At 40.9% G+C, this 14,430-nt stretch overlaps 1 protein-coding gene across 2 annotated transcripts in view; it reads right to left on the minus strand.

Annotated features, from left to right (window-relative positions):
• mgll (monoglyceride lipase) overlaps window positions 1-14,430 on the minus strand; it is a 50,150-nt gene that overhangs the window by 8,615 nt on the left and 27,105 nt on the right. For both annotated transcript variants that reach the window (XM_066698190.1, XM_066698189.1), the window contains 3 exons: window positions 7,687-7,823; window positions 5,673-5,783; window positions 1,467-1,556 (listed from right to left, as the gene is read on the minus strand). In XM_066698190.1, the coding sequence (XP_066554287.1) occupies window positions 1,467-1,556; window positions 5,673-5,783; window positions 7,687-7,823 (338 nt within the window). The remainder of the gene's footprint in view (window positions 1-1,466; window positions 1,557-5,672; window positions 5,784-7,686; window positions 7,824-14,430) is intronic.

The following is a 14,430-nucleotide window of genomic DNA, read 5'->3' on the forward strand; positions in this document are numbered from 1 at the left end:
GGTTGATGTGCTTTCTGTCTTGACCCTAAAATCTGAGAGTTGTATAGGTGTTTCCAGATGAGGTTTTGTGGAGCCAACTCACCCCCTCCCAGCTCAAGTATTCAAAATATTTAAAATGTGTACACCCTCGTCTATACAGGGCATAATTCAAGCTATAGCACATGCCAACTAACCACTGTCCTCAAAACAGATTTGTTTGCAATACAACTGTATACAGTGAGACTGCAGCCGAGATCCCTCTCTTGCACAATATTGATCCCACACAAACAGCATTCAAAAACAAATCTTTGTGCAGACGCTTTGCACCCACCCAAAGGGATTCAACAAGCAACCACTGAAAAATTTTCCTGTACATCTTGTCAGCTAGGAGAGGATCTTTATTATCATTTAAACCTCACAGCATCCATTTATTTAGGGCCCACAACATTAGTTATAAATTTAATTATCACAACTTCCTGCATGCAAACCTAAACCCCAGATGTTTTTCATTTGTCGACAGTACAGAATGTCTGCAATAGAAAGCTTCCCCCACCTCCTCCTTTAGCACAGAAACAAGATTGTTTACTGGCACCTATAAGAATGGATGTGACTCTGAAGCTGAGATTCTTTACATTTTATGAGTGGATTTATGTAAAAACTGAAGTGCGTAACTTCTGATTTAGAAAGTGCCCACTTCGACTATTGTGTTGACTCTTATTCTCAACTATTCTAAATACAAGTTCTGTACCCTGCTAATTATACATGAATGAAGGGATAGGATTTGTGAGCTTCCACTAACAAAGGCTGCAGTGAGAAGTGAATGAGAGTCTCTCTTCAGATCCATCCTATGAGCATGGTTTGGGGTTGTAGGGGGAGCAGGGGGCTGTAAAACTGACCACTACAATCTTCATTCCAGCACTGCTGCTTTCAGATTCCTACAGTTTTCACGGTCATAGCCAGCAGCAAATAAAAAGCACATTATAACAGTCTCTGGGGGAGCCATGTGCCTGCCTAATTTAGACCCTGCCCTGAGGGGGCTCCTGGAACTGTTCCCGCCTTGAGCCAGCTTTATTGCTCGGATTTCCATTTGAAATTAATTGTGCAGTTCCTCTGAGTTACATTCCTTGTGAAAGTGATGGTGAAAGATGCTTGCAATTAAGAAAATACATAACATGAACCCACTTCAATCAAAATACATACATCTGCCATTTCATCAAGATCCAGTTCTAAAACTCTCTTTGAAGCTCAGAATGCTTTGGCAGGCTTGTGTATTTTTTCTGCAGAGATCTGTTCATAAGGCTTTTTTCATCCAACAGTAGATTAGGATGCACACCTCTGTGTCCCATAAGGAGGACTGTAAAGTTCAACTCCTGTTAGTGTTATAGACACAGGACTGAGCATTGGTAAGGAGGAGGCCTCAGTGCTTCTCCGTGCCTCTCCTGTCATGGCAACACACGACACCCCTACATCCGAGTGCAGGCTGTTACCTCTTTCTGGTCGCGGGAGATCCATTTGGAATCAATTGCCCCTAAGGACATACTTGGCACCAGGTGGTTTAGCAGCTTGGCCATGAATACCTGGAAAGGAACAGACAAAGACACTGCGATGAGTACAGAGCACAGGATATACTGGCACTGCACTAACACCATCAGGACAGTAGGGCCCAATGCCAGGTCACAAGGTCTTGTTTTTTTTACCAGTCAATAAACTTTCCATCAATATAAAAATATAATCTTACCCATCACCCCACCAAAACGGTTTACATTATATTATACAGGTTCTAATTTACATTTCAGACAGCTGTGAGCCAGCCATGCCACACACGGCCTTTACGGTCTTAAAAAAATATAAATTTCCTCTAATTAAACCAACAATTATTTCAGCGCAGTAATCAGGAGCTCAGTCAGAGCTGTAATCACAGCACGAATCAACTGCCTAGGATGTAGTGCTGAAAAACTAAAACAAAACTAAAGCCTTTGCTAGTAACTCTGTCATAATGTACATCTCATGGAAACTGCCTTAACTTCTCCAATGAAGGTATTTGTTATTGGGCTGGGCAGAATTTGAGATGCCCAATTCCCAGTATATTATTATAACCATTATATGATAAGCAGGTTTCTTGAATTTCTTGACTTAAGTAAAATATTCAATGGTCACCCAAACTTGCTACAAATGAAAACCGTTTTTGCATTCAGCCTGTACCCAAGCTGAGCATGTAGCCAGTAGTCTGTGTGATGTTTAATACTAAGGACTGACCCTAAACTGTTCCTTCTGCACTGGGAGAGTGGGAGAGCCAACAGAAGCTCAGCTCAGTGGAAAAGCTTATGATCGAACTGTCAGGATCACTGCTTTTGCAATCTACAGTTTATCTGGAGAAACAGATTATATTTTTTCCGGTATTTGTAGCTTCTGGGACACGTGAAGAGTGCTGTGATCATGGTGTGCCTGCAGGAGGCAGTGGCCGGGGAGTCTCCCCCTCACCAGGAACTGTGCAATGCCTGTTGTGGGCTTTTGCAAGTGGAACTCACATTTAGTTTGCAAATTCAACACAATCATCAGATAAAGGTTAGCTGTTCCTGTAAATCTACTGACACCCTTCCAATCGACATTGGTGTTTTTAAAAAGTATTTTATTAAAGGCAGTTTAAAAAATATGTACATGATAATGAAACAGTATTATTTGTTTAGCAAATACTCCACGTTACTATAAATTGAGGAAATCAAACACAACAGGCAATGTGTTGCCATATGATATCCACACACCTCTGCATGCTGGCGGTCATGAGGGCCAGACAGACAGGAAATGGTGGTGTCATGTGACAACACACAGTCACTGTTAGGCAATGGTTATAAAGTTACTTTACGCATACAAAGACAAAACCTAAACTTGGGAAGTTTTGTTTCTGAAAATGTACAAAATTAAATTCTGTCACCACAAATAATTCTGTAAATATACACTACCGGTCAAAAGTTTTTGAACACCCCAATTTTTCCAGTTTTTATTGAACTCTAAGCAGTTCAAGTTCAGTGAATAACCTGAAATGGTACAAAGGTAAAAAAAAAAAAATAGATTACCAAAAACAGAAAAATAATGTACATTTCAGAGTTATATACTGTGTTACTACACCTTCTTAAGCATTATTTGGCAGTGTTACACGCAGATCCTACAAGAAGTTATACTGTATTCCTACAATGTGCACATCGTTTGAAAGCTCATTCTCTTGGCTACCAGCGCGTTTCATTCTCAAACACATCTGATTTACAGTTTCCATGTCACCCGCCATCATTCAGAGCCCGAGGGGCAAACATGCAGTCTTCTCCGGGGGGGGGGGATATATTTTGATATATGTTGAAAATCATAAATTAAGTTTATTTAGACGCAGCATGGCACTGGGTTAGAACATGACACCGTACCATTTCTGTAGAAAAGCCAAGAGCCGTTGATAGTTATCTTTAATTACCAAAACATACCCACAGTATATGTCACTCATTGTACTGTAATAAAACTGAAGACTAAAAATATCCAGAACAGTAAATATAAAAGAACAGTGATTTCTCCACTTTAATAACCATTCATGCCTTCACCACCCAACACTCGATGGAAACAAAACCACCACCCAGACAAGCACAGAATAAAAACATCACCGTTTACTCCAGACAATAAAAGGGTGTTATGAAATGAAATACTCATTGATACAATAGAAAGGATAAAAGGAAACCAGAAGCCAGATCTCTAGTCTTAAGAAATCCGCTTTTATTCTTCGGGAAATGATTCACTAAAATGTGTGTGTATACTGTCTGCTCAGTTCGATCTCCGCCCGATCAATGCCAGCCCACATGCTGTGTCTAAAAAATGTATTGGACACAAAGGTCATGGCCCCTTTTCAACTGTCTCTCTGACGTTAAGGTACAACATACCAACACCTATTAAATAACTTGGCAAAGGTGCTTTTACCTTAATCTGAACAAAATGCTTGCTGCAAGCCCTATTTTGATATCTGAAATGGGCAACAAAGTTAAATTAACACTCTATAGACTCAAAAGTACATTTAAAGAGTCACTTATCACACTGTAAAACATTTATCTAATTTATTTGTCTTGTCTTGGCTGTTTGCAGTAGTTGTAAATGCAATATTAGCAACCACTGCTTCAAATGTTCTGTAAAATACCCATGAATGTGTACAGAAAAGGATTGCCACGTGTCCACGGAAACCCCAAAAAAGCACTGGAGGAATAGGGTTTGATCAGAATCTGAAAATCCAATTCAATCCAATCAAACAGTTTCTGGGACATATGTGGTTGTGAGCACAGTGTGATCAGGGATCAGGTCAGGGGCAGTCAGGTAGGGTGTTGCTTTCCCATGAGCAGCAGGTTCTTTGAGTGTGCCATGCGAATGGACAAAAATAGGTCAACAAGCAGATGGGCATGAGTACATCTTATCTCCCCTTCCCGAATTTCAAATAATTAAAAACAATTATGGTTCCACTAGCTAATATGTGCAGAACAGCCAATCAGGAAGTCAAACACAGAAAAACTGGAAAAACAACAAACCGCTAGGAAAAGTCCAGGGGGAACTCAATCTGCTCTCATTGTTGTGCGTGATGAAAAGGAAATTATATTTACACAGAGGGTCCTGGAAGAAAGAAGACAAATATGCTGAATTGCAGCATGGCTATTGGGGTTGTATGACTAACGTGGAGAGACAGGGAAGGTGTTACTAATTTAAGACCAGACGATGTTGTACTGGTTCGTTTTTTATTATTATTTCAATGCATCTTTTAGGACTGACAGAAAACTTGAATCGGACATAGTGTGGAAACGGAAAATGGTTAAAGCAACCTGGGTTTTAAAGAAGAGTGGGTGAGCAGAGAAAAGAAAGGTGGACGGAAATTAGTATGTGTGTGTGTGTGTGTGTGTGTGTGTGTGTGTGTGTGTGTGTGTGTGTGTGTGTGTGTGTGTGTGTGGGGGGGGGGGGGTGTTTGAGGCCAGGTGAGTTCACAATAGTGAATACTGCAGACGCAAGCTTCTCACAGTTGCCTAGATCTCAGGCCTTCATGGTTAATTGAAGGACAGCTTTCACTGACTAGGACAGCCAGGTGAGAGGGGAGTGGAGGCAAGGAGACTGCCGGCCTCTCATTGCCTCTTTTCCACTCTGTATACAGTCTTTTCAGTTGGCACCGCCGTAATGAGTAGTAATGAGGTGGAACGCGAACAGGTTGTATACGCTTTGTTATCGTGTTAACCAAAAAAAAAAAAAGAGAAAGGAAGAAAAAAATGAAAAGAAAAATGTAAATGGGTACTCAGCGTCAGAAAATGGAATCACAATAGTCCCTATTGATGCGAAAGAACAGCTCTTGTGAGGCTGCGAATATCAGAGTGCAGCGGGTCACCGCAGCAGCCCAGAAATAACACTTTCCGTAGTCTTTAGCACACAACAAGCAGCCAGCGAACACCCCAAACAGAGGGCCCTTTCTAAATGGAATCAATTATGAGCATGGCCTCTGTTTCTGTAACCGACGCTTGAGCACAATGTATTCCACCCACACGCTCTTACCCTGTATTAAGGCTAATCACTTTAATAATTGTATCCGTGGGAGCTCTGCGGGTTCACCGCTCCACTGTGCGAAGGTAATGAGAGGCTGCAGGAGCTCGGAGGCGCAGACAGGAACTCTGAGCGCCAAGGAACTCAATTACCTTAAAAGGGGTGGCGGATTCGGGGTTCATCTGGACCATGGGCGCGATGAGAACCACCCCAGCAAAGTCATTTGGTCTCTCGCACACTGTGAGGATGGAAATGGCTCCTCCCTAGACGGACAGACAGAGAGAGAGAGAGAGAATTAGGACAGCAGGAAGGGGGTCAGGTATTCTCAGAAAACCAATCACAAGCATAGCTCATGTGGCCGAAAGCTCATGATTCGGAGAGCAAACAGAACACATGGCTTATTTTTGTCTTCCCGCAGACCCTACGCTTGCCTGTGTGGTTGAGGTGACGGAAAAGCGCTTGACGTTCGCATTAAATGTAACATGTTTATGCTGCATGAAGAAAAAGTGTCAGTGTCAATGGTACAGCTGATTTATTATCTTCAATAACAGACAACTGTGGTAACAGAACCCAAGACCGCATGCTGAAATGCTTCTGACTAGGGGGCAAAATTTGTTTTCATTATGTTTCTTCCGAGTGATAGACCACTTGATTCTAGGGAAAAAATGAAGCACAGGTCATCTATTTGAGTTCATTATCAGGACAGAAGGTTAGTGTACGCAGAGAATGTTACTTTTCGTGTCATTTAACTTCCACATTCCATGTATCATTTCTCAGATAAATCAGGCCCCAGTGTCATATGATCACTGAGCACTCATTGACACACTCAGAGTCACTTCCAACCAGTTATCTTCACACATCTGAAATACACAAAGAGCCATTAAAAGACTTTCTGTTCAATGCAGAAAGGCAATGGAGGACATACTGAAGTGCACACCATTTTTTTGTCAGCTTCTGTTCTTTGTGTTTGACAAGTACCGCAATAGCACAGAATTACTTTCGGTGTTTGTTTGCATTATGTAACTGTAATAACCGGGATGAAACAACACTCATGAGCTCAACAATGGTGCAGAGACTGCATCCTGTTTAAAGCCCTTCTCTCTCCAGTGGTTAATTATAATTTGCTTTATTTATCATTGTCATGCAACACTCATTAATCTGACTAACTCCATCCATTCACATCAAACTGCCACTGTATGGTGGATGATGAAGCCGCTAAGAGTGTTTTTGTCTAAACTGGAGAGTGCTAAATTTAAGCATGGTGACCTTTCTGCTTACATTTCCAACCAACTGTACAGTCACTCCCTGTGGATTCGAACTAAACTCAAATATCGGAACATCTTGGCACAACGCCCACAAAAATTGGGATGTAAATGATGTAACTGAATCTCAATGGAGAACTGCGGACTGGTCAGCAGCACCGGAGCATGAGGTGAGGTTGAATGGAGAGAGGAGGACTGCATTTCTTTCCTTTTGGAATATGAGTCAGATGGCAAAACACAGCCACACAAGCAAGGGGGCAGTGGGCTCTCTGGCTGTCTGTACTGCGCTGCAGGCCGGGCTGTGATCACTGCATGGGTGGGAGAAGCACCAACCACAGCAGAAGTTGCACATTAATATGAGTAATACAGAACTTTAAAAAAGGGATTTGGGCGTTTAAGGTGATTTAATAATGTGCTCATCCAGACAGTGTGGGGAAGTTATAAACAAAGAATATGTCTCACACAATATTGATGATGTAGATTTTACATTATATAACATCTTACAATTTACTTTTCTTGTTGTGTCAAATAAGTAGTAGTCGTAGTAGTAATAATAATAATACTATTGAGGTGCAGCACCCACCAGTTAGTCAGTAGCTCCCAACACTGCAGATAAGCTGGGGAATTAAGTATTATGATTTATACTAATAGTATATAACTGTAAAATGCTCAGGTGTGTACTCTATACTGTAGTATACTGTCTGCACTACAGTCACCACTACTGGTCTATATGAAGTCCCCACTGTACGGCTCATCTTCCTCACAACCAGCCACTGGGATTCAGAGATTAGGCTGATAAGTTTAGGTGGCAGTTTTTATGGGTCTGGGTAAGTGCCCGTGTGCGAATGTGTTTTGTGGTTTGGTTGACATCCCATGAAAGCGAGGGGGAAGGGGAGGGATTTACCATGGAATGGCCCACGACGAAGACAGGCAGGCCAGGGTGTCGGCTCCTCATCAGGTCGATGTGCTGCAGGGAGTCCCGGATGAAGATGTGGAAGTCTGAGATCACCATGCGGTCCCCCTCGCTCTGCCCGTGGCCCACTGCCAACACAAAGAGGACATGACGTTAGCCTCATGGGACACAGACATGCCATCCACATGGCTCAGATCACCGTCCACACAGAAAAAATTGATATGTCCTAGTTAACCCTTATGCAAGTTTAACCTGGTATATTCAACATAGGTTTTTTGCTCTTTTAACATGGATTTACTGTGTTGTTATCATAGGCTTACAATGGTTTCCAAAGGGTTCAACGTGCTTTTACTACACTGGTCCATGGCAATACTTGGATAATACCAAGCTAAATATTTCTAGGGCATGTTTACTATGGTCAACAGTGACTCATTCATGGTAGAGAGTAAAGTACAGTGACAGACACAGATATTAAAACCACAAAAATATTTATAATGGTATATCATAGTATTCCCATGGTAGTAAAGTGTAGTAAAGGCATGTTGAACTTATAGGAAAGCACTGTAAAACTATGATAAAAGCGCAACAATCGTCAGGTCATTTTCAAGGGTAAATTTGCATAAGGGAAACTCCAGTACAGCCTAAATGTGTTGTCAGTTCCAGTTTTAGAGAAAGAGTAAGGGTTAAATATAGCACTGATACCATCAAACAGCACTACAAAAACAGAACACCAAATCACCTGCAGCACAAATCTCGTACTTTCCCACTGAGCACCTTAGTAACAAAATAACCGAGTTCGTTATGTTTTAAAGCATTTCCCAAATACCAGACAACATGGAGATTATTGAGAGTAGAATAAAGGTCACATTGTATAGGAGATTGTTCCCTTTCAGGTTTTACAAGCTATAACGTCTTGAATAGATTGCACTGATGAAGCAGGAAAGCAAATGTTGTGTCTCCAAGTGTCAGCCTATGGATAGTCAGTAGATGTAAGCTTGCATGAAGTGCAATTAAACTGAAACTCAGAGTTCTTCAAAATGGGAGTTTCTTGGTTTCTCAAAATCTGTGCCTATTCCAAATGGTAAAGGGTTCAAAGTGAAGGGATGCAACTCAAGGACCTTTCAGTACAAGGGAGGCAGGAGTAAGAAACAGAACACATCAATGACAATCGAAAGGTCCAAGACATTTACAAAGCAATATGTTGTATCACTAAAGGAATGGCATTCACATTGTTCCCAGCAGTACAATACCCAACTGTGAGTCATCCTCTGTCACATTCTCTGTCACATGCGCGTCCCAGTTAGTCTGTATGTTCCCGCAGAATTCACGGGGCAAGGTGCAGAGGTGTCTTGAAAATGCAGTTTCTAACCGCAAGTCATACTGTATTATCAACCCCCCCACACACAAAAAGGGAGGGGTGCACCATAGACAAGCACACAAAGCAAATAATAGAAGAAAACAAGACAAACTATTTAAATACCATTAACAGTAATCCTTTCACCTCAACAATGCCTAGCCTGTGAAGTGCACTGCTCCCTATTTCACACACAGCATAGCAATGCACCAGAGAATGCAGATATATGTACTGAAGAGTGGAATAAACTGTGCTTTCACTTTTGCCTCACAGTACAACAAAGCACTCTGTTGTGCCTTTACGTAGGTGAAGAGCAGGTGTAGAAATGAAGCATCCAGTTTCATAGCATTTTAGTACATTTTAGGTTCTGCTAGTTACAGAATCTTGACTGCACCAGATTCTGGATATTGTTTTGCCAGATGTCACTTGCATACAAAGTACTGCTAAATCAGCTTTGTGCTTCGTCAGTACAATCTACAGAGCAGTCAGCAACTTCTAAAACTAAAAATGAATTAAACTGCTTATGCCCAGTTTCTGTAGAGGCACTACAGTGAAGGCTTGTAGGTCAGAACCCCAGTTAAAGTGCAGCAAAAATCAAGCAAGCAAACATCCAGGTCGTGGCAGCAGGGCCTGTGTTCGGCGTGACCTCTATGTGACCCCTGCGGCGCACTTCCTTACTTACAACACGCTTTATTTCTATCTGCAATGTTTGTGTGCTAGTGTATGTTTGTAGTTCTTTCTTTATATACTCACCAAAAAAAGAAACGTCCCTTTTTCAGGACACTGTATTTGAAAGATAATTTTGTAAAAATCCAAATAACTTCACAGATCTTTATTGTAAAGGGTTTAAACAATGTTTTCCATGCTTGTTCAATGAACCATGAACAATTAATGAACATGCACATGTGGAATGGTCGTTAAGACACTAACAGCTTACAGACTGTAGGCAATTAAGGTCACAGTTTTAAAAACTTAGGACACTAAAGAGACCTTTCTACCGACTCCACCAAAAGAAAGATGCCCAGGGTCCCTGCTCATCTGTGTGAACGTGCCTTAGGCATGCTGCAAGGAGGCATGAGGACTGCAGATGTGGCCAGGGAAATAAATTGCAATGTCCGTACTGTAAGACACCTAAGACAGCGCTACAGGGAGACAGGAAGGACAGCTGATCGTCCTCGCAGTGGCAGACCACATGTAACAACACCTGCAAAGGATCGGTACATCCAAATATCACACCTGCAGGACAGGTACAGGATGGCAACAACATCTGCCCGAGTTACACCAGGAATGCACAATCCCTCCATCAGTGCTCAGACTGTCCGCAGTAGACTGAGAGAGGCTGGACTGAGAGCTTGTAGGCCTGTTGTAAGGCAGGCCCCTACCAGACATCACCGGCAACAACGTCGCCTATGGGCACAAACCCACCTTCACTGGACGTGATTTCCTGCAAGACAGGAATGTCAGTGTTGGCCAGCGAAGAGCCCGGATCTCAATCCTGTTGAGCCCGTATAGGACCTGTTGGATTGGAGGGTGAGGGCTAGGGCCATTCCCCCCAGTACTGTCCGGGAACTTGCAAGTACCTTGGTGGAAGAGCGGAGTAACATCTCACAGCAAGAACTGGCAAATCTGGTGCAGTCATTGAGGAGGAGATGCACTGCATACTTAATGCAGCTGGTGGCCACACCAGATACTGACTGTTACTTTTGATTCTCACCCCACCTTTGTTCAGGGACACATTATTAAATTTCTGTTAGTCACATGTCTGTGAAACTTTTTATGTTCATACAAATATTTACACATTAAGTTTGCTGAAAGTAAAAGCAGTTGACATTTCTTTCTTGCTGAGTTATATATATATATATATATATATATCACACACGATTCAATGTGAAACACATTTTCTTATGGAGTTAATTTCAAATTGCATGCAAATCTGCTGTTTACCGGCATGTTTCATTAGAGCCCAATTCACTACATAGATGTGCTCAGACCAACACAACAAAACTATTAAAGGATGATTAATTCAAGACTTGTACAGGACTTGTGTGGGAAAAACATCAGTTATAAAGGGTTTTCCACTCAAATTTGTAAAGGAAAGAAACAAAGAGGGATTGAGTAATAAGAGAGATCACTAAATTCTTCATGAAGAATTCAACTTCTGACCCCGCTGATATGCAAATCACTTGCATCGCACCCAGCCTTAATGGCAACGGACAACAGAGACACTATGGGGACTTCCAAATTAACTGGCCAAGCTCAGAGAAGCAGATGAGATCTACAGCCGAAGTCAGGTTTTTAATTAGGTTTGCAGAGTTAGTGTCTGTAATATGTCAGACACACAATTGCAGAATGGAAACTATTCGAGGATATAATATAATGAACTGTTCTGCTGACATTAAATAGAAACAAATTATTATTATAATTATAATTATTATTATTATAATTATTATTATTTATTTACAATGATACATCTGGTGACGATTTGGGGAAAATTACTTTTTGTTTCTACAAAACTTACTTTTTGGTGCCTACCCCACCATCTCTCCATACTGTACACTAGACAGTGAGATGAGAGAGGGAGGAAGCTGCCATGGACTGAGGTTCATGTGGTGGATTCTGGTCAAGCACTGGGGGCTTGTCCTGTGAATCAGGGGCAGCCTGCCTGAACACACTGCCTCTCACCAGCCCACAGTAACAATCTTACCAGAGAGAGACTTTGTGATTTGTGATTTGGGTTTGTGATTAGAACAGGGCTATGGAGCTGACAAAGGCATATTGTGTGTACTGCAAGGTTGTCCCTAAAGTGGCTTTGAGCAAGGTACACTACCTATATTGCTCCAGTAAAAATCCAGCTGTATAAATGGGTAATTGTATGAACACTTTTTTTTTTTAACAATCATAAAACATCCCGGATAAGGGCGTCTGCTAGGAAATATAATAATACTTTCTAATTACTATGCATGCTTGGTCACGTCATAATCACCCCCCACGAATGAGGTTTTCCCTGCGCAAAGATGCTCTACGTAGAGGTTAAATAAAATATCTTTGGCGGAAGTATACCTGAAAAATGACGACCTTCGTCATCCTAGTTCGCAGTAAGGTTAACCTGAGCACATTCATTACAAATACTCATGATCAAAGGACAAAGAAAGCCCCACGCCTACTCGAAAGCATCGGTACCCAGCTTTAATTTTAAAATTATTGTAAAGGAAGTTAGAGTGCATTTATTTTTAATTATTTACACGGTACATAATAAATGAGTTTGTTTGGCCTCATTTCTCCTTTACACAAATTATATGTTGAATAAAAACAAGTTATTCATTAGTTCTCGACAAATTCAATAGTTAATGTTTCGAGAAATAAGTAATCTTTTTGAAAATGTCATGGTCTGGTTGTTTTGTTTCCTTCTGCTGGGAGGAGTTGACTTGACACTGCCTGGGCTACCTGTTGAGCAGGCATTTTTGGGTTCAGATATTTGATTGGCTTGGATCCTCCTGTAGCGTTTACACTGCCCTAGGTGGGCACACAGCCATCCTAAAAGAGGCCAGTGTAAACACAGTATTAGTAATACATAGCAAAAAGGCAGCTAATTAACATACCAAAGTCTATTTATTTATAGTAACAACTTTTGTTTATAGTAAGTAATAAAACTTTGTGCTTTGAATTGACAAAACTAGGCTTCTCATATATTTTTCATTAATATGCTTTCTATGTCTAATTACATAGAATCTGTTTAGCAATTCTGTAACAGATTAAAAGTAGTTCATCAGAGAATATCTTAAACATTTTATGAAGGACACATCGCATTCCTAATTTATGCTCCTATTGGGTGTTGGGACAATTGCCACAGGAGACAGAAATTGCCACTGGCAAAAATATTTGCTGCAACTTTATTTTTAAATCTTGATCTGGAAACAGAACACTGCACACCAAAGCAGTTGCCAATAGGTACCTATAACTGAAAGCAGAGCAACACGCAAAACACAGCCATTTTTCAAAAGAAAATCTTTCTAACATCAAGTTATTTTAAAACAAAGCAAAACAACAACAACAAAAAACATATTATATAATTTTGCAACATAATTTTGCATATAATGACATGACCTGCCTTCAGGCTGCTATTCATAAACCAGAGTTCAAGCTGATAAACTGATTTTTCACAATATATTCCCAGGAATGAAAGCCCTATGCTGTAAATCCAAATAAGAGAAATACGACTTTAGGAGGAGTAAATATGCAAGATTAAAGGCAGCCGAACAACGACTCATATCCTCCGATGCACTTGGCTGAAATTGACACTCAAGTTTCCAAGTAGCGCAGAGACATTTTTTAATTTTCCTTCTTCACCCAGAGGATTTTTGAATGTATCTGATTAAATTAGGGGGCTTTTGTTTGTGCAGAAAGAGCGGTTACGGCATAATCTTGCTTCTCTTCAAAAGCCTATCCAAACCGTATCTCATTTACTGCCTTTGATATTAAAACACAAAAACCTCATGTCTTTGAAATGGAAATGAGAAATCGGGATGAAATTATTTAAAGACCCATTTTCATAACTGTTGATGTCTAATCTTAGCTCAGTCTTGAAAATGCTTTCCCACCTGAATCGCTGATGTTTAACCCCTTAATCTAGTGTACATCAGCTGAGGGAATCTTGATGTGAAATCATTAGTCTTACATAGCCCAGCAGTGATGCAAAGAAATCAGGGGCATAGGTTTATTTTCATTATTGGGGGGGACACCTATGGAGCCGGGCATACATTATTGCGGGGGACAATTTAACATTCTCTCAACATTGGGGGGGAATCGTCTCTCCCTACCCCCCTAAACATGCCTTTGTGAGAAATGTTTGCTGTTTTTGGAAGGCATGGAGTTACCACATATTTCCATTACTGAACATAAAATTCAGTTCTATTTAAAAGTCTTGCTTTGAGCATATTAGAAAGGGACAAAACAGCAGAAGGATGGTAATCAAATATTACTCTTTCATGTACTGTGATTTCACAGGCAGTGGAAAGAGACATTTCAAGCTGTTTCAGTCTTCAAAGTGAGTACACATGCTTGATATCTAGCACAGTGCACACTTTCAGGGGAGAGATGTGAGCGGAAGGACAGCTTTCTTTGCCACATTCATCCGATACAGTAACCTGGAAGATGTAAACTTGACTCACTTTTGGAAATAAAGATGAATCCAGGTTGTTCCTACATCCATTTTCTAAGGACACAGACAATTGGTGAGATTTTGAGGTAAATGCTGTCAGAATGGATTTCAACTCAAGCAAAAGATCTCACTTAAATGCAGGACTACTACCTTGTGGTGGGTTTTTGTTAGCTAACCAAATGCTCTGTGAGAACCCTGTAGCATACTGAAAACCAAGGAGCAC

The sequence above is a fragment of the Amia ocellicauda genome, chromosome 3, assembly GCF_036373705.1.
Source record: "Amia ocellicauda isolate fAmiCal2 chromosome 3, fAmiCal2.hap1, whole genome shotgun sequence".
NCBI lineage: Eukaryota > Metazoa > Chordata > Actinopteri > Amiiformes > Amiidae > Amia > Amia ocellicauda.